The sequence below is a fragment of the Dermacentor silvarum genome, chromosome 2 (genome assembly GCF_013339745.2).
Source record: "Dermacentor silvarum isolate Dsil-2018 chromosome 2, BIME_Dsil_1.4, whole genome shotgun sequence".
NCBI lineage: Eukaryota > Metazoa > Arthropoda > Arachnida > Ixodida > Ixodidae > Dermacentor > Dermacentor silvarum.
The window spans coordinates 41,362,985-41,387,639 of NC_051155.1; the positions used below are offsets into that span (position 1 = coordinate 41,362,985).

A 24,655-nucleotide genomic window follows, 5' to 3' on the forward strand; every position below is an offset into this window, starting at 1 on the left:
CATGACAGGTGATTTCAGGGTACAGCGGGAGGCGATCAGCACAAAGAAATACGTTAACGAATATCTTCTACAGCTAGTCATGGATGTCGATTTCAAAGGCAGAAGCACAACGTGGTACTCGTCAATGAAATTCGTTCGGAGGAACACCGAAGAAACGCACGACAACCTTCGCTTACCCCCTTCTCCTGGACAGGGGGGGGCAGGGAGGGGGGGGGGGGCTACTGAACTGTTTTTCTTTCTGCGGCAGGGTATCCGAGTACCTTGGAGATACCTGTAGAGGAGGGTTTCCTCAGGATGCCTCATACGGGAAGTGGCACTCAAAGTACAGTAAAATAAACGATCGCTGTTATGGTGCCCTACCTACACAGGACAGCACACTGTCTTAAAAAGATGGCAAGTCGGGGGAACGCAGAAGTGCTTTTTCCTGCACCAAATTAACTTAGCAAGGTGTATTCGTTGAAAAATCCATGCCATATAATTGCGTCTGGGTGTTCCAAGAGACACTGAAAATCGTTTCGTTGATGGTGGACATGTAGTTTTGTATTAACTACCATTGTCCTGTGCCAGAAACAACATTGGAAAACGGCACGATGTGTTAATGACTGCCTTATAGAGCATTTTTTCAACTAATAGGATTACTGCGACGGTCATTGGTCTGTTCACTGCCAAGAGTGCCGCTGCCCATAACATTGCTCAAATTGCATATGAAGCGACCGCCGTTTTATTTCTAAACGACTATGTTCAAATATTATTTAAAATCTTAGTCGAACCACTCTGTATAATATTTTGCGCATTATTATTTATGAAGTACAACAAGAAATTATAATACTAAGTTTGCTAGCTATTGCAAACAGTTACTGATTGGATAGCACAAATGCACAGCTGAAGCAATCAGGCAGGCAACTTACATTTCTGTTATAATATCCATCGGGGTCCCAAAAGTCCGCGGGGTCGATACACTGAGGAATGAACATAAGCTGCATGAACATGAGCACCAAATAGAAGGAATAGCACCTCTCCCCGAATTATGACTATTAAAAATAATACTCTTGATTCAAGCGTGTCATGGAAAACTATAAAACCGATCATGATATAAAACACTGAAAATTTCAAATGAATCCCTTGGCAATCAATTTCATACCGAGACAAATCTGTGCTTATTATTCTTCTTTCTTACGCTACTCTTGGAAACAAGTTTCCGAGACCCTACGCACGACACATGACGAACTTCCTTCCAGATTTCGCAATAAAATGGCTATACTTAAAGGGGTCCTGAAGCACCCAGCGGAAAGCGTACGTAGTTGTGAACATCTCAGCCAAATTTTGCAGTCGTGCGCGGCGCGTGGAGCTCGCAAGAAGAGCGCGAATTCACCTTATTCTCAAATACTTACTTTTCAGAAAAAGCCTTAACCTCACTCTTGTAGGGCCTGTCATATTTCATCATACCATATTTCCGCGCGCGGCTGTTATTGGACAATAGCTGACTTGACTCACGAAGCGTGTTTGAATTAGTGCGCTTCTTCCTACTGGTACTGTGTCCATATTTGACGCAGTGTAGTAGCAGGCTGAAGGAAGCGAAAATCCGTGTTTCAAATTTCGATAAGTGTAACATACTTCACGAAGTACGAACATCGTAGTATCACCGACTACCGTCTGTTAACGCTCGCCTTGACCGCCTGCGCAGGAATAAAGCTCTGCCCCCATCTGCTTATCAGTGTCGTAGCCGTCCGGTCTCGCTAATTTAGATTACCTTTGAGCATTCAACAAGCCTCGAACAACACGAACCTTCAGGTCAGATCACACATACGCTTTCCAGAGCGCACTCACTCTTGGCCACTCCTGGCTAGCGGCCTTGACGGACTTCGCTTCGTATTGAGCTATTATGAAAAAAACGCAATTTGGATGTGGCTACTATCTGTCGGTGAAGCTGGTGCAGGACAAAGCTGGTACGCACCACGTAGCACCAATAGACTGGAGCACATAGAGCACTTCAGCGCTGTCGTGCACATACTTAGCCACTACAGTCGCATGCAGCTGCGTCTGCAGCGTATCGCTGACAGCGCGGCCGCTGCGGGGTGTCGCGATGAGCCCGATCGCCCAGGACAACAATTTAATCTGATTGGTGTATACATATGTCACGTGACTCAAGGCCCGATCGCCAACACCTGACGAACAAGTCGTCTGCATCCCAAATTGAACACACTCGAAGTGCGTTCAAGCTATTTACCAGTTCTTCTCTATGTAAATACGAGCCTATAAAGAAGGGCTTCGATGGGTGACGTACTCGTACACTCTAAACCATTTTACACCAAGAAGGGTGTTTTGCGTGTCTGTAACTAGCACCCTAACAACCCTCGAGTGGGGTGCTACATTTGGAGCTACAATATTTTTGAAGATGCAATTCACAACGTGAACTACATTCTCTAAAACAACGACATCAAGAATAAGATGAAGCCTTATAAACTTTTGGACGCGGACTTACCGTTGGGTCGACACTAACATCGACCAATTTGTTTTTTCTGAGCAAATTAGTCATAAATCATAGAAAAGCACATACATGACAGCAAAGAAATAAAGAGATAGAGAAAGAAATAAAGAGAGATGAAGATAGAAAGAGAGAGAAAGAGAAAGGAAGTCACCACAAAGGTCAGAGAAAGAAAGAGAGAGAGAGAGAGAATGAAAGAAAGAGAAATAAAGAGATGAAAGCTAAAGAGGAAGGGGAGCGAAAGAAAGAGAGAGAAGAAATAATTAAAGAGAGCGAGAGAAATAGGGAGAAAGAGAGAGAAGGAAACAAAATCATCACGAAGGTCAGATACACACACGACAAGCTTCGCTTACTCCCAATTTCTCCACAGGTGAAGGACTGGTGATTTTTTTTAAATCGCCCGCCGAAACGCCATTCGACCCAATGCTGACGCATTTCAGTTTAACGGAATAATGTTCAGAGCGCATTTCAGTTCTACGAACATATTTTGTGACACGATCCAATGCCTCCCACGTCACATTGATCACAAGTACAACCGCACTTTCTGTAGCATAACTTTATCGTGGCTTTCGCGATAAGTTCCGCCTGAGACGCGCCACCGGCGCCCATCGCAGAGGCCATTAGTTTACGTCGATAATGGCGCTTAATACCACCTGACGAACAGTCGGACCCCTTCGGCTTTGAACTCGATTGGCTGGCTACGTACATATTTTCGTAACCAAACGAAGCCACAGACGCAGTGACAGCTGCAGCCTTAGCCCTGAAACCGCGTGCTGACAATGAGTGCCAAACGGAAGCCCCTGTGTCTAGACAAATAACTGGAGGTTTTTCGTAGGCTGAACTGCGGGCAGCGTCAAGTCGACGATGCGAAGACATTTGGGATCCCGGCGTCATCATTGTTGACAATTATGAGCTAGCGTCAAGCAATCGCGGCCACGTCGAAAAGTGCGCAGCTCGGGCCTGCGCGCAAGAGACTGTGCGCTGGATATTTCAGTAATGTAGACGACGCTGTTGCCACATGGCTAAAGGATTTACGATCCTGAAAAATTCCGGTTTCAGCACCCATGATTAAAGGGAGTGCTGTGGAATTTGCAGCACTTTTCGGCTTCACTGGCTTTGACGCAAGCAGTGGATGGTTGCATTGGTTTCGGGCGCATTATGGAATTGCATGGAAACATGTGTGTGGACCACTGCGGTTCTAAGTGTACAAGTACAGCAAAATATCACTGCAATCTTCAAAACATGCTAAATAAGCACAAATTCACATTCAAATAAGCAGCATTGCAAATAAAAGCGCTGAAATTTCATTTCAACAACTGATGTTTTCTATAGCTCCTGATAAGTTGCAACATAGCTATTTCAATTCAGCGAACTTTCACTTTAACGAATGTTTTCTTTGGGTCCCTTGAAGTCCGCTGAAGTTTCACTGTACAGGTGCCCACAAAATAACTCGGAACGCCGGACCGGTGGCCGCTCTTCGGTGGAGCACACCCGCGGACAAATACAGCCATGGTCTGCGCCTACGCGGCATCCCTGGCAAGCAAGCTTTGGTCCCTAGTGCATCTAGATAAGCGTTGCCTTGTGTCGCAAAACTTCCTGTTTGTCCCTCTCAGCGCTGCGACAACACATCTGGAAGGGGGGGGATATCGGGGCCTGTAGGCTACAGCGTGCTCGCGCGCTATGGGGCGTAATCTCTAAACGCCATATTCTCGACGGAATCTGCATTCATTCTAAGAGAAAGTCATGCTTTCTGGATAGCTTGGGTGGGTGGAATTCATAAACGTTTATAACTGAGTGGTGACCAGTGAGTTCACCATGCTCCACTTTTAATTATACCCAATGCCTTGCATTTCTCAGTTATTTCGCCTAAAGAAACTATGAATTCCTAGCTTTATCTTTCATGTGGGCTAGCGCCGCGGCTCGCCTATAATAGCACTGAAGCGCACTTTTCATCCTTATTATCCTGTTGCGCAATGTACATTAGTCCTCGTTTAATTATAATTGGAGACACATTTACTACTTGGGAATACGATCAGAACTTTGACTCACACGACGGCTCCTTAAACAAGTCTGACTGCGTGCAGTAATAAACGTTCCCAAAATGACATCAGACGGCGTATTCCAACACGCCAATTTCATTCACAGGGTTTGATTTTATGCATGTGGCACTATAATAAAGGTCTCTTCAATGCTTCGCAGTAACAATGAACATCGCATAGTGCGCTATTTATTTACAAAATCTGGCCGCTTCGCTGCATTTTTAGTAGGGAGTATTCTAACATTTGATCGCGTCTGCGATGGTGGTGATAGGTTGCTAATCAAGGGGGTTGTCAGCAGCGCGAGTTAAATGCGTATGAAAAAAAAAACATTCGCTGGGGTGCCATATCGATTGCCAAGACTACTTTGACGGCGAAAGCTTTAATGCGCTAATGCCATTTCATTTGAGATTGTATGCATTTGAGATTGTAAATGTATGCATTTGTATGCATTTGAGATTGTATGCCTTTGAGATTTGAGATTGAAAATGTATGCCTTTGAGATTTGAGATTGAAAAAAAAAAAAGAATAGAAAGTGACGTCAAAACCGGAAATGGCAGTGACATCAAGACCTTATGCTGTTTGGCTCGAATGTTTGAACTTATTTAGCGTCCGGTATTTCAACATTCACTGAATAATAAGCAGGGTAATATCATCAGCAAATTCGATGACATAGTAAAAGCAGCGGAAGAATTCTATACTGAGCTGTAGAGTTCCCAGAGCTGCCAAGATAATTTCATTCGAAGTAGTATTGAACAGGACACAGAGGCTCCTTCTATAACTAGCAATGAAGTTAGAAGGGCCCTGCAAGACATGACCCAGGGAAAAGCGGCTGGAGAAAATGTAATAACAGTCGACTTAATAAAAGACGGAGGAGATATCATGCATTAAAGGCTTGCAGCCCTTTATACGCATGCATCACAACTTCAAGTGTACCAGAAAACTGGAAGAATGCAAACGTTATACTAATCCAGAAAAAGGGAGACGTTAAACAACTGAAAAATTACAGGCTCATTAGCTTGCTTTCAAAACTGTAAAAAATATTCACCAATATAATTTCAAATAGAATCAGGGCAACACATGACGTCAATCAGCCAAGTGAACAGGCTGGCATCAGGAAGGGATATTCTACAATGGATCATATCCATGTCATCAATCAGGTAATCGAGAAATCTGCGGAGTACAATAACCCCTCTATCTCGCTTTCACAGATTATGAAAATGCATTTGATTCAGCAGAGATACCAGAAGGTATAGAGGCATTGGGTAATCAAGGAGTACAGGAGGCATACGTTATTATCTTGAGAATTATCTACAATGATTCCACAGCTACAATGGCTCTCTACTAGAAAAGTAGAAAATTACCTATCAAGAAAGTGGTCAGGCAAGGAGACACAATTTCTCCAATGCTATTCACTGCATGGTTAGTAGTACTCAAGCTCTTAGACTGGGGAGGCTTAGGAGTGAGGCTCAACGGCGAATATCTCATCAACCTTCGGTTTAAAGATGACGTTGTTCTTTTAAGCAACAATGAGGACGAATTGGAGAAAATGATTTAGGATCTTAACCGAGAAAGTGTAAGAGTGGGGTTGAAGATTATTATGCAGAAGACAAAGGTAATGTTCAATAGCATAGCAAGGGGCAAGAATTCAGGATCACCAATCAGCCTCTAGAGTCGGTAAAGGAGTACGTTTATCTAGAACAATTACTCACAGGGGCCCCTGATCATGGAAAGGAAATTTATAGAATAATAATAATGGGTTGGAGTGCATACGGCAGGCATTGCCCAATGCTGACAGGCGGCTTACCACTGTTGTTGAAAAGAAAAGTGTAGAATATTGCATTATAGCAATGCTAACACATGCGGCATAAACTTGGAGGTTAACAAAGAAGCTCAAGAATAAATTAAAGACCGCACAAAGAGCGATGGAACGAAAAATGTTAGGCCTAACGTAAAGAGAGAGGAATAGAGTGGTGTGAATCAGAGAGCAACCTGGGTTAGGCGGTATCATAATGGAAATTAGGAGAAAAACATGGAGCTGGGCCGGCCATGTAATGCGTAGGGCGGATAACCGGTGGACCAATAGAGTTATAGAATGGATACCAAGAGAACGGAAGCGCAGTCGAGCACGGCAGAAAACTAGGTGGGGTGGTGATGTTAAGAAATTTGCAGGCGCTAGTTAGAATCAGCCTGCGCAAGACAGGGGTGATTGGGAGATCACAGGGAGAGGCCTTCGTCCTGCAGTGGACATAAAAACGGGCTGCTGCTGCTGCTGCTGCTGCTGCTGCTGCTGCTGCTGCTGCTGCTGCTGCTGCTGCTGCTGCTGCTGCTGCTGCTGATGATGAAGATTATAATGTTGATGATGATGATTTAGACCACAAAGTTAGCAGTTATTTTTCTTTTGAGGTTGAGGCAAGGTTGCTACTCACTCACCTCAGCTGAAGCTCCAGCGTGTCATTAAATTATTGGAGTGGTTTATGTCTTACCATCAACATATTTAGGCTGTTATAACGTAATTAGGCTGGAATCCAACTACCTATACAAGCCGTCATGGTTTTGGACAATAGCCCCTTCAAGAACCTACTATGGCTTGCAAATGAACAAAAATAAATTATTCAGACGGCCTAATTGATTTCATGACGCGGATATTCTTATCATCAACAGGACAAGGTCACAACTGTTTTCCTTATCCGAGCCTTCTCCTAATTAATTAATCAAGCATAATTTCTTTTTCACTTGTATTAACAAAAATTAAACTATGGGGTTTTACGTGCCAAAATCACCATCTGATTATGAGGCACGCCGTAGTGGGGAACTCCGGATTAAATTGAACCACCTGAGGTTCTTTAACGTGCACCTAAATCTAATAGCGAATTCCATTGGGAAAACAGGAGCACTCAAAAGCATGCTGAAAGTTCTTTACAGAGCCGGGGTGTTTCAGTGGTCGAACAGGAGTGGGAGCGCCGTCATCCAGTGGTAGAACAAGGGCAGTTTCGCTGCGCCGAGAGCAGCCGGGAGCAGTCCGGACTGCTCTCGCCTGAAAAGCGGAGTACGGAAAAAGTCACGTGACTTAAAGCGTCATGTCCTCATTTCTTTTTATTTCGCTTCAGCCGGCGCGCGCGGTGGCAAGGGCGGTAGCCAAGCGTAGTTGGTGTTCTGGCCCCGGTGATTTTGACGTCGGTGATACGAGCCAGCTTCGCAGCGATTTAGCGACAGATCCTAGCATTTCTAGTCCGCCTTGCTTCTCGTTGGTTGCGCGGGGGACAGCGGCAGCAAAGCGTCTTCGCCTTGCTGAAGTGCTTGAGACGCTCGACGGTGACAGCAGCGAAAGCTGCTCGAGCTCAACTTCAGATTAAAGTAGCAGTTTCAGATGATCTTCCGAAACGGAAACGTTGTGGGATGCGTCGGCGCTGCACAAAAGTATGTACTACGTGACAGCAAACGGTGACACCATTATGCCCGACAGATCACAAGACGATAACGCGTGTTTTGCCGCTCTCATGCAGAAAATACTGGACGTCGATTGCTTTAGTCACATGATAGATTTCTCCTCACACGTCCCCCTCCCGCTTGCTCTCCGAATGCACGCCGTAATCTAGTGGCCGGTCGAGTGTCCCTGCTCTCACTGCGCTGGCACCCGACTCCGTACAGCGCGGCGCCTTGCTCCTGTTCTCCCAGTGGAATTCGCCAAAAGTACACGTATTTACATATACGTATTGTTAAGGGTTTGTATTAAAATAAACTTTGCTCATCGTATTCTTTTTCCTAATCATTCCATTATTAATCTAGCACTATTTCTTTTCCCATTTAGTAATGCACTGTCAAGTGTACGCAATTTACGTTTGGCAAAATGTGTGCAATGTGATGTTGTGTACTGTCTCCATTGTTTTTACTTGCCATTGTTGCACTTGGTTGTTGCACTATTGAAAACTCTTGCTTTGAATAGTTATTGTACCGTAACACTTATATGTCATGATGTTCCTGCATATTGTTGATCGCGCGACTCACTGCCGCCATGTAACACGGGGGCTAAGGGCACCTGAACCTGCCTCATTGCAGCCTTTATCTTAGCCCCCGCCATTGTTTAAATTTCGCAATGGAAACAAATATATAAAATAAAAAATATGCGTTGCTCTGTTATTGCAAACACCTTAGACCGGCGGAGCTGGGGAATCCTAGTGAAGTAGTGGCAAACAACACACTTAGTCTAACTTTTGCTGGACTTTCTCCATCTCTGCTGGTCTCTGGTGTTTGCGATAGCAGAGCCACGCATAATTTTTTTGGCATGGCACTGCAGATTGAGAATCCTAAGATCTCTTCGCCTACGCGAACTCTCGGCTACCCTCAATCTAAACTCGGGATCACCTCCACTGCGACGCTTGGTTTCAGCTTCCCTAGCTCTCGCTTCAGGATCAGATCTCTGCTGAAGCTTCCGTTCACGGTCAGCTTTTCGACAGAACTCCAGCCGCGTGGCTTCTTCCTCGGGAGTACTGACAGTAGTCTTCGCTATTGCCAAGCAGTTGCCACGTCTCTTCTTTTTCCACTGAGAGAAAGAGAACCGCCGAAGCGAGCGTGCGGGGTTTATCGGAGAGTAATGACGTCACACCACATTTGCCCGCCGCGCTGCTCCTTCTCCCCCGCTAGGCTCCACCCCCTCTGACCGTGGTGCTCCCTCTCTCCCGCTAAATCCCGTCCCACTACCACCTGCCTCACTCCTCCTCTCCAGGTCGCATGCGCGATGCTCATCCAGACAGCCATCGAGAGATGGATTTGGCGGATTTTTCTGTTCTTGTTATCCTAACTGGGTGTACCGCTAGCGAGGGACAGAGGCACCGGCGCGCCAGGCTTCTCGTCTCGGAGGCCACGTGCTGACTCATCTACAATGCCACTAGATGGCGCAGCTTGTCCAGAAGAGGAGCCCTGCTGCCGCAAGATGCCTTTCCAGCGATTACCCCAACCGACGAGCCATTAATCTCGGAGGCTTCGCGGCGCCGCCGCTAGATATCACCGAGTGTTCTTAGGGAATACTGTTGCTTGATGTGCTCTCAAAGGCAGCCGAGTTGCGCCTGCGTTTTCCTTTCGCCGCTCGTGATGCTGCTCGCCCAACGCCATCTCCTGGTTTACAATGAGGTCTAAAATTCTGCTGCGCGACGGTGAAGCCAACTTCACGGAAATTACGCCGAGTTTTCCTTACCGTCGTTGCCATCGACATCCCAATACGTCGCCTCCATAACGGGTGACATGACATTAATGACGTAACATGACATGAATGACAAAAATAAAATGTACGACATACACTCATGACGCTAATAAAATGAATCACAGAACATGTCATGCTAGTTATGATATGAATGACATTCACGCATGATATGGCATGTCATGATATAACAGGCATGCACAACAGGAATCACATCAGATGCATGACATGGATCACCTGTCCTGACATGACCATGAATGACATGTATGACATCTGTGCATGATATGACATCATCGAAAAAAATGAGTGCAAGCTCACTAAATTGTTTACATTGCATGCGGCCTGAACATTTACCGTTGTAAGAGTTTCTTTTCTCGAAAAGTACACCAGACGCTGTCACGATGATGCCCTAGGTTGCTACAGGCAAGACAGAAATCACTTTTCGCGTGCACCATCAACTTTCGCGAGCGTGTTGATTGTGCGACTTTCTCTCCCTGGCAGAAGCGTTCACCTTTCGGTAGGCCTACGGCAAGGTTGTTGGCACATACGATGGAGAGGCCGAGTTATTTTACCTCTCATCGCCAACAGAGGGCACGCTACAAATTTCCGGGCACGTTGTTTGCCTTCATTTTGTTTCGTTAGGGCTATAACGCAATTAAGCGAGTTGTAAGCACGTTTTAGAGTCGCGCACATACAGGCGCTACGACGTAATTTCACGCGGCGCACACTGCTTATCCGCCCCTGTCGCTGGTCACGCAGGTACAGGTCACGCAGGTCACGGCTGCGTCGAGAAAGGCAGAACATTTATTCCCGGTGGAGTTGCAAACATTTGTTCCGGCGTTCAGCAACGTGCGGTACGTTTCGTAGCTACAACTTAAGCGCGCTCACTCCTTCGCTATGCGTTGACTGCACGAACAATTCATGAGAAATGCCTTTGCGCCGCCCGCGTACTTGGAATACCCAGAAAGCACAACGCATGGCAACCGCAGAGCATCGCTATTGGCTTACACGCCTGCGGGACGCTGTGATGTCACTCCTAGGAACGGCGCCAAGCGACTAATTTCGTTCTCGGTGCTTTATCGCCTGGCTCTTCTTCCCCACCGCCACGGCTATGCCACGGCCGCTCGATCGAGATGCCGTGGCTTGTGTTCTGACTGATCGGACTCTTTTTCTCCAAGTGTTTTGTTTTTAACCGCTGTACCTACGTGTTCTGCGGTGACTGTCACGCCTGACATTTTTTTATCCTCCGGCTGCGCGCACGTGGGTGTTCGGACTGTTTTTTTTCTCGTTCTCTACAAGTGTTTTGTGTTTAACCGCTGTACGCACGTGTTCTGCGACTAGTGGTAGGCCTGACTTTTTTTTCCTCCGGCTGTGCGCACGTGTGATATTTGGACAGTTGTTCTTTTTTTCCCTCCAAGTTTTTTTTTTTTTTTTTGAGCGGCTGTACGCCCGTGTTTTGCGGCTAGTGTCCGACGGACTGTTTTTTTCTCTCTGGAGTGTTTTGCAGAAGCGGCTGTGCCAACGCGGTTCGGCTATGGCCGCTGCGGACAGTGATTGTCGGACGTCGACGCACTTCGCGATGGAATGTGTGAAGGACCACGTCAATTCATGCGCTGATGTTGAAGTCCTTCGTTCCAACATCACGAATGACGATGACGCTTCTCGATGGATTCCATTCTCCAAGATTGATCTCTAATTCCATGCCCAATGATACTTTCTTATAACTCCTTGTGTGTGTATTGTCCAAAGCGAAAACTGTATAAATTGAAAACTGTATGCCATGGTTGTGTCCTTATTGAGGTGACTTGGACACAGCTTTTTAGATATGGTAATGTATCCCAACAAATTAAATGTTTCCCTTTCCTGCTAGGTGTTGACGTGATGTAGTGGTCGTAGAATACATTGTCTACATGCAACAGTATATACCCTCTGAACATTCCGCTGGCCAGAAGCAAGCTATACATGGAACGTTATGAATAAGGTTGGAGACCAAATCATTTGGAAGGGGTGCTTTATTGATGATGACACTTATTGTCTACTAATGTGTTCCGATAATGCAGTTTCAGCCAGTATATTGAAAAACAGTGTCCCCTGTCAGTGTCCACTATTTTGAGTTGCTGTGCTTTAGAAATTCACATAAAGCAGTGCTCTTAAATACGTTTTTAGCTTGCACCATTTCCAATGCTATTATTGGCAGTTGTTCGCCTTTAACAATTTTAGCCCCGTTGTAGAATAATGGGAATTTATTTTTGCAAATCACTTTTTAAACAATGTTTAACATGCCCACCACTTACATTATTAAATTGACATTGCGCATCTGAAACAACTCCAAAGTAGCTTACATTAAGGATATCGGGACATGGAGAAAACCAGAAAAACAAAATAAAACCCGAGAGAGTTCTTTGTAAAGTGAATAAATTGGCACATGCCTGCAACATTTATTGAGAGAACTTTGTAACATCGAAAGAAAATAGGCTCTTTCTAGGACTGTTTATTACGTTTCGTGCAAACACACCTAGAGGTTAAAACAATATCTAGTGCTTTGATCCCTTGTCGATGTCGAATTGCATTGATAGGACGTAAGCTGCAGGATAATCGCAAGGATGCTTTGCTTTACTTTGAGCGCATCGCGCTACTTGCCATTAGTAGTAGTGGTGGAATACGACATCTCTATCTCACAGGTACCGATCTTGACGGCATGGATTTCACGCATCGATCCTCGCAGCATAAGCTCCTGCGCCGGCGTAGGTCTCGATTATATCAGTCGGCAGGGCATGACGGCACTTTGGTGGTTGGGACGGAAAGTCTCGCTCTAGAAAACGCGAGGGCGTCGAAGCGCGAAGCCCAGCCACGACTCACAACAAGAGGCGCGAAAGTCGCTGGTGATGAGAGCACTTCGCTAGGCGTGACACCGCGGCGGCGCCCCCCCCCACCGCCGGCAGCCAATAGCATAAACAGTCCGAATAGTGCACGTGCGCACAGCCGGAGAAAAAAAAAGTCAGGCCTAGCACTAGCCGCAGAACACGTGCGTACAGCCGTTAAAGACAAAACATTTAGAGAGAGCAAGAAAAAAAAAAGCAGTCTGAACATCCACGTGCGCACAGCCGGAGGAAAGAAAAAAAAAAGTCAGGCGTGACACTAGCCGCAGAATACGTCCGTACAGCGGTTAAGAACAACACACTTGGAGCAAAACGGTCCGATCAGTCCGAACACAACCCGTTGGCGCAGCCATGGCCTCTCTATCGAGCGGCCATGGCACAGCCGTGGCACTGGGGAAGAAGAGCCAGGCGATAAAGCACCGAGAACGAGAGTAGTCGCTTGGCGCCATTGCTAGAAGTGACATCATAGCGTCCTGTAGGCGTGTAAGCCAATAGCGTGGCTCTGCGGTTGCCATGCGTTATGCCTACTGGATATTCCAAATATGCGCGCCGCCCAGCGAGGCGGCACCACTGTCTCGTTGCAGGCTTCAACGGGTTTCCAATTTCGGCACCTGCAAGCCCGATGGGTGGCTTTACCACATAATGTGGGAACAGAAAGGGCTGCAGCATGCGCACATTGGAAGCACATACAGGGAAAGTTTAAGGGAGGGCAGTACTGCTGCAGTACACGCCTCGTACATGACTCGTTTCTACGGTGGCAATACGCTGTGTCGCTATATTGATTCAATTCTGAACGCAATACCGTTGGCCATCATCGGGCCATAGGTTCTACCGATTTTTTTTATCTATTCGATATTACTCACGTCAACTACGCCGCAGAACAAATAGCACATGATGACAAAGCCATTATTTTTATCAGCCATTCCTATACCACTCTCGAAAATAATATCAACGAAGTCCTCAAATATTCATAGAATTCGAGGCTAATAAATTCTCATGAAGTTAAGACAAGCTAAAGAAAGGCTATAATCTCAACACCCAGACAATGAGCTGCAACGCCTACTTGAATAATATCGGTGGCAATTTCAGAATTCCCTCAGTTAGGTCACTAAGTGTACACTGTCAAAGGAATTTCTGCTGTGGCATCCATGTTGACCATGTGCCCACGCAGATTGGAAACAGAGTAAACATTTTCCCAGAACTCATATTTCAATTTCCCGCAGCTGAATAACTACAATTTCATAAGGCCCAACAATATTTTCTAATTAAGATTTTATTTAGTCTGGTGCACAACTATATGTGAAAGAACTTATGTGTACTGTGGATATTACAAAAGAAATGGTTTCCCCATTGTGCGCTCGTTGATGCCACTATGCTTGGGCTATGGTGAGCTCATGGGCTATGGTGAGCTCAATAGGCTTTCAACAGAAGCAGATGCCGTTCTTAATTCACGTCCTTTAACCTTCGTCTATAATGACGACGATGAGCCCTAACTATTTTGCCCAGCAAGTTTTCTAGTAGGCCAATAAATCTGTCCCACCTGTGAACATCTGTGCCACCTTACGAAGTATCGGTTGATGCTAACAGCGAAGTCCTGCTCAACAGGCTGTTGCAAAACCAAGAAGAAAACCTGAAAGCTTTTGGGATGGTTGGCAGAAAGCATACCTAAGTGAATAGAGAAACCTCGCCGTTAACAAAGCGAAACAAACTTACTTTCCGAAAGAAGTAAATTTAGTTATCATCGGCGACAAACAACGACCTCGACAAGTTAGGTGACAGCAAGAATACGAGAACTACATAACGTACGTGATGGAAAGGTCCGCACCTGTTCTCTGCGTTTGTCAGGCAGATCCGAAGCCAGACGCCCTGTTCAGCTGATCTACCCAATGAAAACTGAATAATGCCATTTTCTGGTCGTGGGAAGATGTTAGAACTTCGTCTTTTATTCATCTAGCAGACGATCGTTGATTGTCATCGTTTTGCGTCTCACGAGCTCCGGTCGCTTCAGGGCATGACGCTATTTTCTTTATCATTGAAACAGGAGTATGCAATTCGGACGTGCCATCTGTGTTTAATCAAGACAGCACAGCCACACACTACGCACACTAAACACCTTTAAAAAATACATCTGCTGTCTACAAAACCTATACTCTTTAAATGTAGCGAGGACGTATAAACACCATTCAGATTGTCTTCTACGTAGTTAACACCACTAACAACGCCCTGTAGTTCACGCAGTGGCGATATTTGTAAAAGCAACCCTCATATGCCTTAGACTTTCCGAATATCTGCTTCATATCACATCCTTCCTAAATTGTTAAGCAAGCTTCATGCTTAATGGAACCAAATCAGAAGCAACCGGGAACTTAATATTAAGGCTTTTTGGAAATGATCATTTTCGCACACATCTTCATGTTTGCGAAAACTGTTCATATGACATAATATTACAACATAGACTGGGAGTTTATTTTTCGAATTGGTAAATTACGCACACTAGTTGTGTGGAAGGTACAAGTCAGCTCGTTGCCTCTCAAACAGATATATCCATTTTTACAGCGAAGCTGTCTATGGCTAGGATTCCGGGATTTCTTCGTGTCGTAACGACGACCGAAAACTATCATCATCAATGGCTCATACCCCCAAGTGCAATTGCTAATGCCCCCGTAAGGCAGATGCTACAAGCACACAGCAAAGTGAAGCGAACGGGGCATACTATCTTTAGAAACATACAGACCAGCATACGTTTCAATAAAGAACAAGCTCAAATCAAGCATCCGAACCACATAATTGATGATAAGGCGTTCCAGCGCCTACATGCAATGGAAAGCACGTAGCGTCCACCGTATACGTTTCCCGGTAAAGATTACTGTTGTGCAAGCGGCCACGGCGCTTGACTGTAGCCTACAATGCAGAGAGTGTCGTAACTACACTTTCATACGTAAAAGAAGAACCTGCCTAGCAATTAATTTGTGTTGTGACAGTTCTATGGGAAGGTGAAGTACAGTGAGGACTCCTGAAGAGCAGCGTGCATATGAGGCGCGCCGAACTTTTTTCCTCTTTAATCCCCTCTTTGTAGGTGCACGAAATAGCGGCGCAAGGCAAGTCACAAGACGTTGGAAGGTCTTAGACTAATAATTAGGTAAAGTGCATGTGAATGTCCCCGCCTTAATAATTTCAACCTAGGTTGCAATGGGTTCTAGCTGTCGATTACAGCTTCGCTGTCCAACCTATTCCACAGCCTGGACTGGAAACCACTTTTAGACCCTCGCCTTCCCGAATCATTTGTGAATGAAAAAATTGTCTTGCTTAGATCATTAGGCTATGTTGAGTGTGATTTACTTGCAAAAAGTTTTTTATTTCGTTTAAGAATAAGCAGTCTCCCGTTTTTGTCAATGGTAATAAAGTAGCTGTATGTACAAGGTATTTCTACGAAGACGTTAAGCAATATTTAAAATAGCGGCTTAGAAATATAATGACGGTTGCTTCGGAGACATACCGTCAGCGTTGGTGATCATGGGGTGAGCGGTGATGTGTGATAATTAGTCAAGAATGAACAAAAAAATATATTCTGAACTTTCGATATCAGTGCGTCCATCGTAACTGGGCAACCGAAGCAAGATATCCGTACAAGCAATATCAACTTTTGAATCTGGAATATTGCGATGACCCACGTAACTCAGACTGCCCAGTTCTCAGACCGCGCAAAACCGACACTGGATGGCAGCCAGTGCGCTGCGACAGCGAGGAGCACGGAGCAGCAGCGCGCTGCTGGCTGACGCGAGCAGAACGCCACTTCGAGGGGTGCGGCTTTGCTCTCGCTGCACCATCGCAGTTTCGGTTTCACGCAGTCTCAGAACCGAAATTCCTTCGTGCCACAGCTCCGCGGGTAATCGCATTTTTTCCTAATTCAAAACTTGATGCGGCTTGTATGGATTCGTTGCTTCAAGCTACCAAATAAAATCAGTCGGCTAAAATAAACGTTCAACAGTTAATTATTAAATTTTGGTTAATTATCGACCAATTACCACTGATCACCCGTCACATGGAGGTCCCCAACACTGGCGTCGTGTCTCTGAAGGGACCACCTTTATCTATTTCTACGCGAAATTTCTTAAATATTACTCAAAGTCTTCGTAGAAACACCCTGTACAATAACTTGCGCTCGACTTGTTTATTAAATAGAAGTTAGAATTACAATACTAAGTTTGCTAGCTATTGCGCAACGGTTATTCAATAAATCCCATCAATTTACAAGAGAAGCAATCAGACAGGCAACTTACGAATTCTTTAAAAGCATAGTCGGCGTCCTTAAATTTCCCGCGGTCGATACCCTAAGGGATAAACACAAACTGCATGAACACGAGCTACAAAATAGAAAAAATAACACAAATAATGACTACTAAATATAATACTCGTGATACAAATGTACCTTGGAAAATTGTAAAACCGATCATGATTTAAAACACTTAAAATTTCAAATGCTGTCCTGGGCAATCAATTTTATACCAAGACGCCACTGTCCTTAATATTCTTCCTCTTTGTTATGCTACTCCTGCAAAAAAGTTTCCGAGACCCTACGTACCGACACACGACAAATTTCCTTCTTGATTTCAGTGTAATACGGCTATATTAAAAGAGGCACTGAACCACCCCGCGGATAACGCTTGCTCGTGTGAACTGAGTCAAATTTTCCATGCACGCGCGGCGCGTGGAGCTCGCCAGAAGAGCACGAAGTCACCTTTCTTTCTCAAACCCTCTCTTTTCAAGAAAAAGCCTTCTCATTACTCTTTTCGGGCCTAACATATTTCGTGATAGTAAATTCCCGTACGCCGCTGCTATTGGCCAAAAGCTGGCATGAATCATAAAGCGTGTTTTGATAAGTGCGCTTCTTCCTACTGGTACTGTGTATATTTTTGACAGAGTTTAATAGCAGGCCTATGGAAGAGAAAGTCCGCGTTTCGAATTTCGTTAAAAATAACATGCTTCGGGGAGTACAAATATCGTACTATCACCGACCATCGTCTGGTAACGCTCGCCTTGACCGCCCGCGCAGGAATAAAGCTTTGTCCACATCGCCTTATCAGTGTCGTAGCCGTCAGGTCTCGCGAATTTAGATTAGCTTTGAACATTCAACGATCCTCGAACAACACGAACCTTCAAGTCAGATCACACATACGCTTTCCAGAGCGCACTCACTCTTGGCCGCTCCTGGCTAGAGGCCTTGACGGACTTCGCTTGTTATTGAGCTATTATGCAAACATGACAAGTTGGATGTGGCTACCATCTGTCGGTGAATCTGGAGCAGGACAAAGCTGGTACGCACCACTTAGCACCACCAGACTGGAGCACATAGAGCACTTCTGCGCTGTCGTGCACATGCTTAGCCACTACAGTCGCATGTAGTTGCGTCTGCAGCATAGCGCACATACCGCGGCCGCTGCGGGGTGTCGCGATGAGCCCAATCACCGAGGACAACAGCTTACTCTGGTTGGTATATATGTGTCATGTGACTAAAGGCCCGAGCGCCAACACCTGACGAACAAGTCATCTGCATTCAAAGTTCAACACACTCGAGGTTTGTCGAAGTCAAGCATCGCCATCCGATATGCGCAATGGTGACGTTCTCGCAGGAGCGAACATGCAGAAGAAATTTGTTCGCCCCATAAAAACTATGTGATTACTGTCGAGATAAATGCTGAATGGAATGTGCTACTCATGTCACTCGGTGCGCGTTGTAGCCGCGCGTAGCTCTCCAGTACATTGTTCTTAGAAGAGAGCAAACAGATCGGACATCGTGAACTCAACGGCGAACTGAGGGATAGACTCCGAGTTTGGCTCGTCGTAGGCACCAAAATTGAAAGTAGTAGCACCTAAGTAAACATCCAAAATGACTTCGCATTGAAGTAGAACGGGGAGCCCCGCGAAGGGCTTCAGAGGCGATCTTTGATTGTCAATACTTCTACTTCTGCTGAACGTATTGATGTGCTTTTTGCTGCGTATTATTTCGGAAATGGTGTATTGTAACCTGAAATGCATTCTCGACTTCAAAAAATAAAAAAAATTAAAAAAAACGGTATAGGAACCCTTCAAGGCTCAGCCATTCACTCAAAAAAATCAGAATATACTACTTAAAATGGTCCCAAGTGAATCATGCCCAAGTAGCATATGTGCGAAAAACTCAGGCGCATACTGTGCGACCCCTTGTGGATCTCGATAAATAGCAACTTCCTATGTGTAAGGAGGGGCTGTGTGGGAACGCTGGCATGTTTAGTGGCATCAGAGCCAACTGTGGACGAAGAAGTCGAGGGACGCGCGAGTTGGGGCTACACGCCCTTGGGCGCGGCCGGCCGAGACTGGAGACTGCTTGCATGGACTGCGGGATGGCGCCGTTTCGCACATTGTCACCCGTAATGTGGGAGAGTGGGAGGGAAAGGAGGCGGTTGCGTTCCGGGATGGACGATGGTCGTGGGGAAGGCTGACGGCACCCGTTCTACGGGCCGTACTGACCCCTACCCTGGCCTGATGCGTGACCATTTTCGCCATGCGAGCTACACCTCTGGTGTTCGGTAACGAGCGCTTCCACCCGTTCCTCCTCTGTCGCCGTCATCCAGCCGACCGTGGGATCTTCGCGCGGAGCCCGTCCTGGAAGCCAGCTAGGTTTAGGGCCGGCGTTCTTGGAAGACCTTGGTGACTCGAGCATTCGGTCGGCTTCCCTGATCCTCGTTTGGTGCATTAGTACTCTACAGAGTTCGCCCGCCAATAGAAGTGTCATGCCGTCGCTGCCAGCCACGGTGGGCCAGTGCCGTCAACGCCTTCACACATTGAGGGGCAGTGTGGGAACGCCGACATGATTAGCGACAAGAGATTGAACTGTGGAGGAAGGAGGCGAGGGACACGCGAGCTGCGGCTGGGCGCCCCTGGGCGTGGCCGGCCGAGACTGGAGCCTGCTGCCGTGGACTGCGGGATCGAGTGGTTTCCCGCAATACATAGTTAAAGTGCATGGACGTGCATTTTAAATGCGAAGCATTAGTATTTCTTTGCGAACATTTGCTACTTTCACAGTATCTATCTATCTATCTATCTATCTATCTATCTATCTATCTATCTATCTATCTATCTATCTATCTGTCTATCTGTCTGTCTATCTATCTATCTATCTATCTATCTATCTATCTATCTATCTATCTATCTATCTATCTGTCTGTCTGTCTGTCTGTCTGTCTGTCTGTCTGTCTGTCTGTCTGTCTGTCTGTCTGTCTGTCTGTCTGTCTGTCTGTCTGTCTGTCTGTCTGTCTGTCTGTCTGTCTGTCTGTCTATCTATCTATCTATCTATCTATCTACCTACCTATCTATCTAGCCCCTACGTCTTTGTGCTGAAATGGTCGTTTCGTTAACTTGGTATGTACCTAAATTGGCATACTATGACAAGAGTATATGACCAACATAAATGATACGTCATGACATTCGTGTCATGTAGGTCATGAAACAGCCGCCTATGTCTTGGTGCTCTCATGGTCGTTGCGTTAAGTTGGTAGGTACCAAAATTGGCATGAAATGACTGGAGTGCATGGCGAACACATGTGATAGGTCATGACATAAATGTGATGACATGCGTGTCATGGAGGTCATGAGCTCAAAAATCACTGAAATCGGTTCGGCGTGTGTGAAGCCAAAATCACAATGACTCAGTGAAAAATATTAACACTCAAACGCCCCTGAAATGGGCTCTGACGTGTGTACTAATTGATGGAAACACTAAAGGATGATGATGGAAGTCATAGTCATGACCATAACTGAGCAAAAATGACAGTGACAGTGCGAAAAAAGAATAACGCTCAAAAACCACTGAATGGGTTCGGACGTGGGTACTGAGTGAAGGAAACACTAAAGGATGCTGGTAGAAGTCATAGTCATGAGCATGACTCAGCAAAAATGACAATGACTCAGCGAAAAATGATTAACACTCAAAAACCAATGGAATGGGTTCGGATGTGGTACTAAGTGAAGGAAAAGGCTAAAGGTTGATGGTCGAAGTCATGGTCATGTACGTGACTAAGGCTTTCGTCTTAAGGTCTCTTAGGTGCTTAAGGTCTCTTAGGCGCTAAAGGGACTCCTGAGGACTCCTGACACGAATGTAATGACATCCGTGCCATGTACTTCATGAAAGAGCCGCCTCCGTCTTGGTGCTCTCATGGTCATTACGTTAACTTGGTAGGATCCCCACACACTGCTTCATAACATTGATTCCCACAGTGCTGGGATCTGCCAGCGTTTTTATCCGCTGACTTTTATCTGCTGTGTTGATAACACAGTGCGGTAGCGCTTACCCTTTCGGCCTTGACAGCACAAACTTTTCTGCGTTTTTGTTGCAATATAAACGGACTTGGGTGCTCTAAGCGGGTATCTACAAGTTCTTATGTATATAGATAAGAGGTTATAAATAAGAGATTCGACGCGCTACCTACGCTCTAAACCATATTTCACTTAAGAGTATGTTTTTGTGTGTCTATAATCGCACCCTTACACCCTTCAAGAGGGGTGTACCGGGGTGTACAATTGAAGGGAATCTCTATATCAAAGTATTTTTCCGCAACTACTATGTACGTGAGGAAACTACTTTGGAACAGCACCTCAGATATTAAAAAATCATGCACAAAAGTAAAGCTTACACAAGGCACCGGAAAGTAAAGCTAGCTTCGGTTTCCAGGAACATGCGCGCTCCTAGCGGTTGCCGGACATCTTGTTTTCTTATTTCTCTTTTTGTGAATTTTAAATCGGGCGAAACGTGGAAGTGGTCGCCATCGTGCGTCAGTCGAGCTTGCCTCCGCTCACCCTTGCCACTCACTCAGCGGCATCACAAGTCAGATCGCGCTTGGTCACCTGCATCAGGCGTGCAACGAACGGAAGACGCAGGAAACCAGGTCAACCAAGCATTAGACGAAGATGGCTAAATCAGGGCATCACATGTGTGGCCCGGCTCTGTTGTGTTGAAACACCAGGAATTCCAGTTCTGCGAAGTTCTTCAGGTTTTCTAATGAACACGGATAAGCACAAGTATTTCACTGTATTTTCCGAGCAGGAATTCATTTTGCATGAGTAAACCAGTTCTGTGCAAGCACGAGTGGACTGACATAAGATCAGTGTCACTCGACTCATTCGTCATGACGGCAGCCCATTTGTTGCCGGTGAAATACTTGTAATGAAGGGCTTGAGTGCGTGTTTTTGGGCTATACATTTTGTTCACTCTTTGTCGACATGCAAAGCCAAAGTTAAACAAAAGAAAATAAGAAAGACGGAGCCGTCGTGGTTAATAACTTTCGCATTGATTTGGATCTTTTCGACTCTATATTCACTCATTATGTACAAATTTACGTTGTGAATGAGCATTGCTTCAGTAGATTATCACTTGCGCACTGCGTGGAGGTCAGTCTTTTTCCAGTACCGAATGTTGCAGTACCGAAAAACAAAAGCGTTCAACTTTTTCTTCTGTTGAGTTTTGGCTGGCCGAGAAATCGGCTAGTTTCAGTTGATCTACTCCACAACACACGAACAAAATAAAAAAAAAATTGATGTAGCCAGGAAGTTATTTTCTTTATGCTACGCCCCACTATATCTGAGGACTAGTTGAAGTGTAGACGGTTGAAGACCGTGTTCAAAAACAGCTCCGCCTACAAGCGACATCTCGATATCAAACGAAGGAATCTTATTATTGCTGCTAATATTAATCCCAAAAAGTCGTCTGCAATGATAGCACACCTAACGCGTTTCTTGTGAGGTATGTAGAATGGTTCTCGCAGTTCTTGAGCATAATTTTATTGCGATAGCAATTATATGGACACTCCAAAGCGGATTTCTGCCGTCGGCGTCGCCGTCGCCGTGAGGTTCCGTATGACGTCAACGGCGATGAAATCCTCGCCGCGCTCCGGACACTGTATGTGCGAGTGAAAGGGGGCGAGGGACGCGCGCTTTCACGGGGAGCGAACGCACGTCAGAGAACAAACGCGCGTTCTGCGCCGTGCTCCCTAAAGGGCTGCAGAATTAAGCGTCTCTTTCTTCCTTTGCAATTACCATATATAAAGCGCAAACGCGACTTCCATCGCCGGAAAGGTCGTGGGGGGACGGGAGGGAGGGAGGAGAGGCGACGTTTAGTTGCGGCACCAAGTGCGTATTTATATAAAATTGTTGCGAGGAGAGAAGGTGGGTAAGATTTCCGACGCTGCTCGACTAGTGTCCCCTTAGTGCCCCATTTTGACAGCCACGGTGACGACTTCACCCTATCCTCTTTCTCTCCCACTTACCCCTCCCTTTGGCGCTGAGCCGTGCTCCCTCAAGGGCTGCATAAGATAGCGTCAACCTTTCCCTTTCCATACGAACCACACTACTACCATTCTGATCTCGTCGAACACTTCCGAGCCACCCCCAGAGGCACCGGCTACAGTTACCAACGCCGCGCGCGTTCAATGCGAACGCGGGCAAAACGCCGACGCCGTCGACAACAGTTCTGCGCGTTGCTGGTGCTGCTGCATGTCCAAGTTTATACAGCTGATAAAACTACTATCCTTACTCCGTGTAGCTCTCAACTAATTTGCTATTGCAATTGATGCTTCTTCGTCTTTCGGGTGAAACTGCGACAAATTTTTATTGACGACATCACCCATGATATTCCGGTTACTTTAAGTTGACTGCATCCTTTACCTAGAAATACGTAGCCCATGCGACCAGGCTCTTTTCAGCAGAGCTTTTACCAAAGAATCTTCTTGGTTTGAAACTTGGCTAATGAAGGTTAATGAAAAGAAAACGGTGGCTTTGACTTTAACAAGAAAGCGATTCGCTTTACGGCATGAGTACTCCATCAATTGTCAAAAACTATCGATGGTTAATACTTTTAAATACTTAGGCGTTATACGCAGCACAGAGCTTCAGTGGAATGAACATGTTGCCTACATTGAAAAGAGACCTATGCAGAAATTAGGATTTGGAAGAAGGACTTTGCGTAGATTCACCTTAAAATAAGGTTAATTGCGTACAAAACCTTGATCCGTGCACTCCTCGAGTACTCATCGGTGGTATCGGATCCCCACGCCCAATTAAATATAAAAACATGAGCTATTCAAAGAAAAGCAATACGATTTGTTTATAATCGCTACAGTTCCTTTACTGCTGAGCACGAGGTCGCGGGAACGAATCCCGGCCACGGCGGCCGCATTCCGATGCGGGCGGAATGCGAAAACACCTGTGCACGTTAAAGAACCCCAGCCGGTCCAAATTTCCGGAGTTCCCCACTACGGCGTGCCTCATAATCAAATCGTGGTTTTGGCACATAAAACCCCATAATTTAATTGATTTAAATAACAGTTCCTTTTCAACACCCACTACACTTCTACAAAACACTGGCTTGTATACATTGCAGACAAGACGACAGCACGATCGATTGAAATATATGTTCTTACGTTACCATGATAAGCTGCGCATACGTATATATGTCATGAGTAAGAGGCCGGAGGCGAAATAAAAGAAGACAAGGACGATGTGATCGGAGCGTTCCGAACAGCGCGAGCGCGCGAGGCGCGTGATCCGAGCTGTCATCGAGGGAGAAGCAGGGCTGAGCGAGCATTATCGACGTGGCTACGGGCCAGGAAGGTCGCATCGCCAGCTCCGCTCTGGCGACGGGAGACTTGGGGGTCTGGCCGAGTCCATGACGTTGGCCGTCCAAGGTGTGGCCGTCGACCTCGGCAAGTTCGAGTGAGGCTCCTGGACCGGCTGCAGCCTCTCACGGCAGGACCGGGCACCCCAGAAAGGACCCCTCTTCCACGGCAGACCGGCACGTTCCATGATCCCCGGAACGCCACGTCGGCACCGGAGAAGAGAGATAGACGGAAGCAACGGGCGAGGACGTCAATAGGCCTACTCCGTCAAGCCTCCCTGCCACGTAAACAGCGACCGGGTTACCCAGGCTGCCGAGACGAGCGAGTTGAAGGGAAGGACTGACTTCTATGCAGCACCGTTTATGCGAAGATCGGCGCAACAACCACATTGAAGAGCTGACAAGTCTCCGGCC

At 46.1% G+C, this 24,655-nt stretch overlaps 1 protein-coding gene across 2 annotated transcripts in view; it reads right to left on the reverse strand.

Moving 5' to 3' along the window:
- Positions 1-839: 839 nt before the first annotated feature.
- The window catches only part of LOC125942980 (membrane metallo-endopeptidase-like 1), a 185,834-nt gene continuing 162,018 nt past the window's right edge, over positions 840-24,655 (reverse strand). For both annotated transcript variants that reach the window (XM_049661269.1, XM_049661270.1), the window contains exons 9-10: positions 16,878-16,928; positions 840-959 (exon numbers count right to left, since the gene is read on the reverse strand). In XM_049661269.1, the coding sequence (XP_049517226.1) occupies positions 855-959; positions 16,878-16,928 (156 nt within the window). In that variant the 3' untranslated portion in view covers positions 840-854. The remainder of the gene's footprint in view (positions 960-16,877; positions 16,929-24,655) is intronic.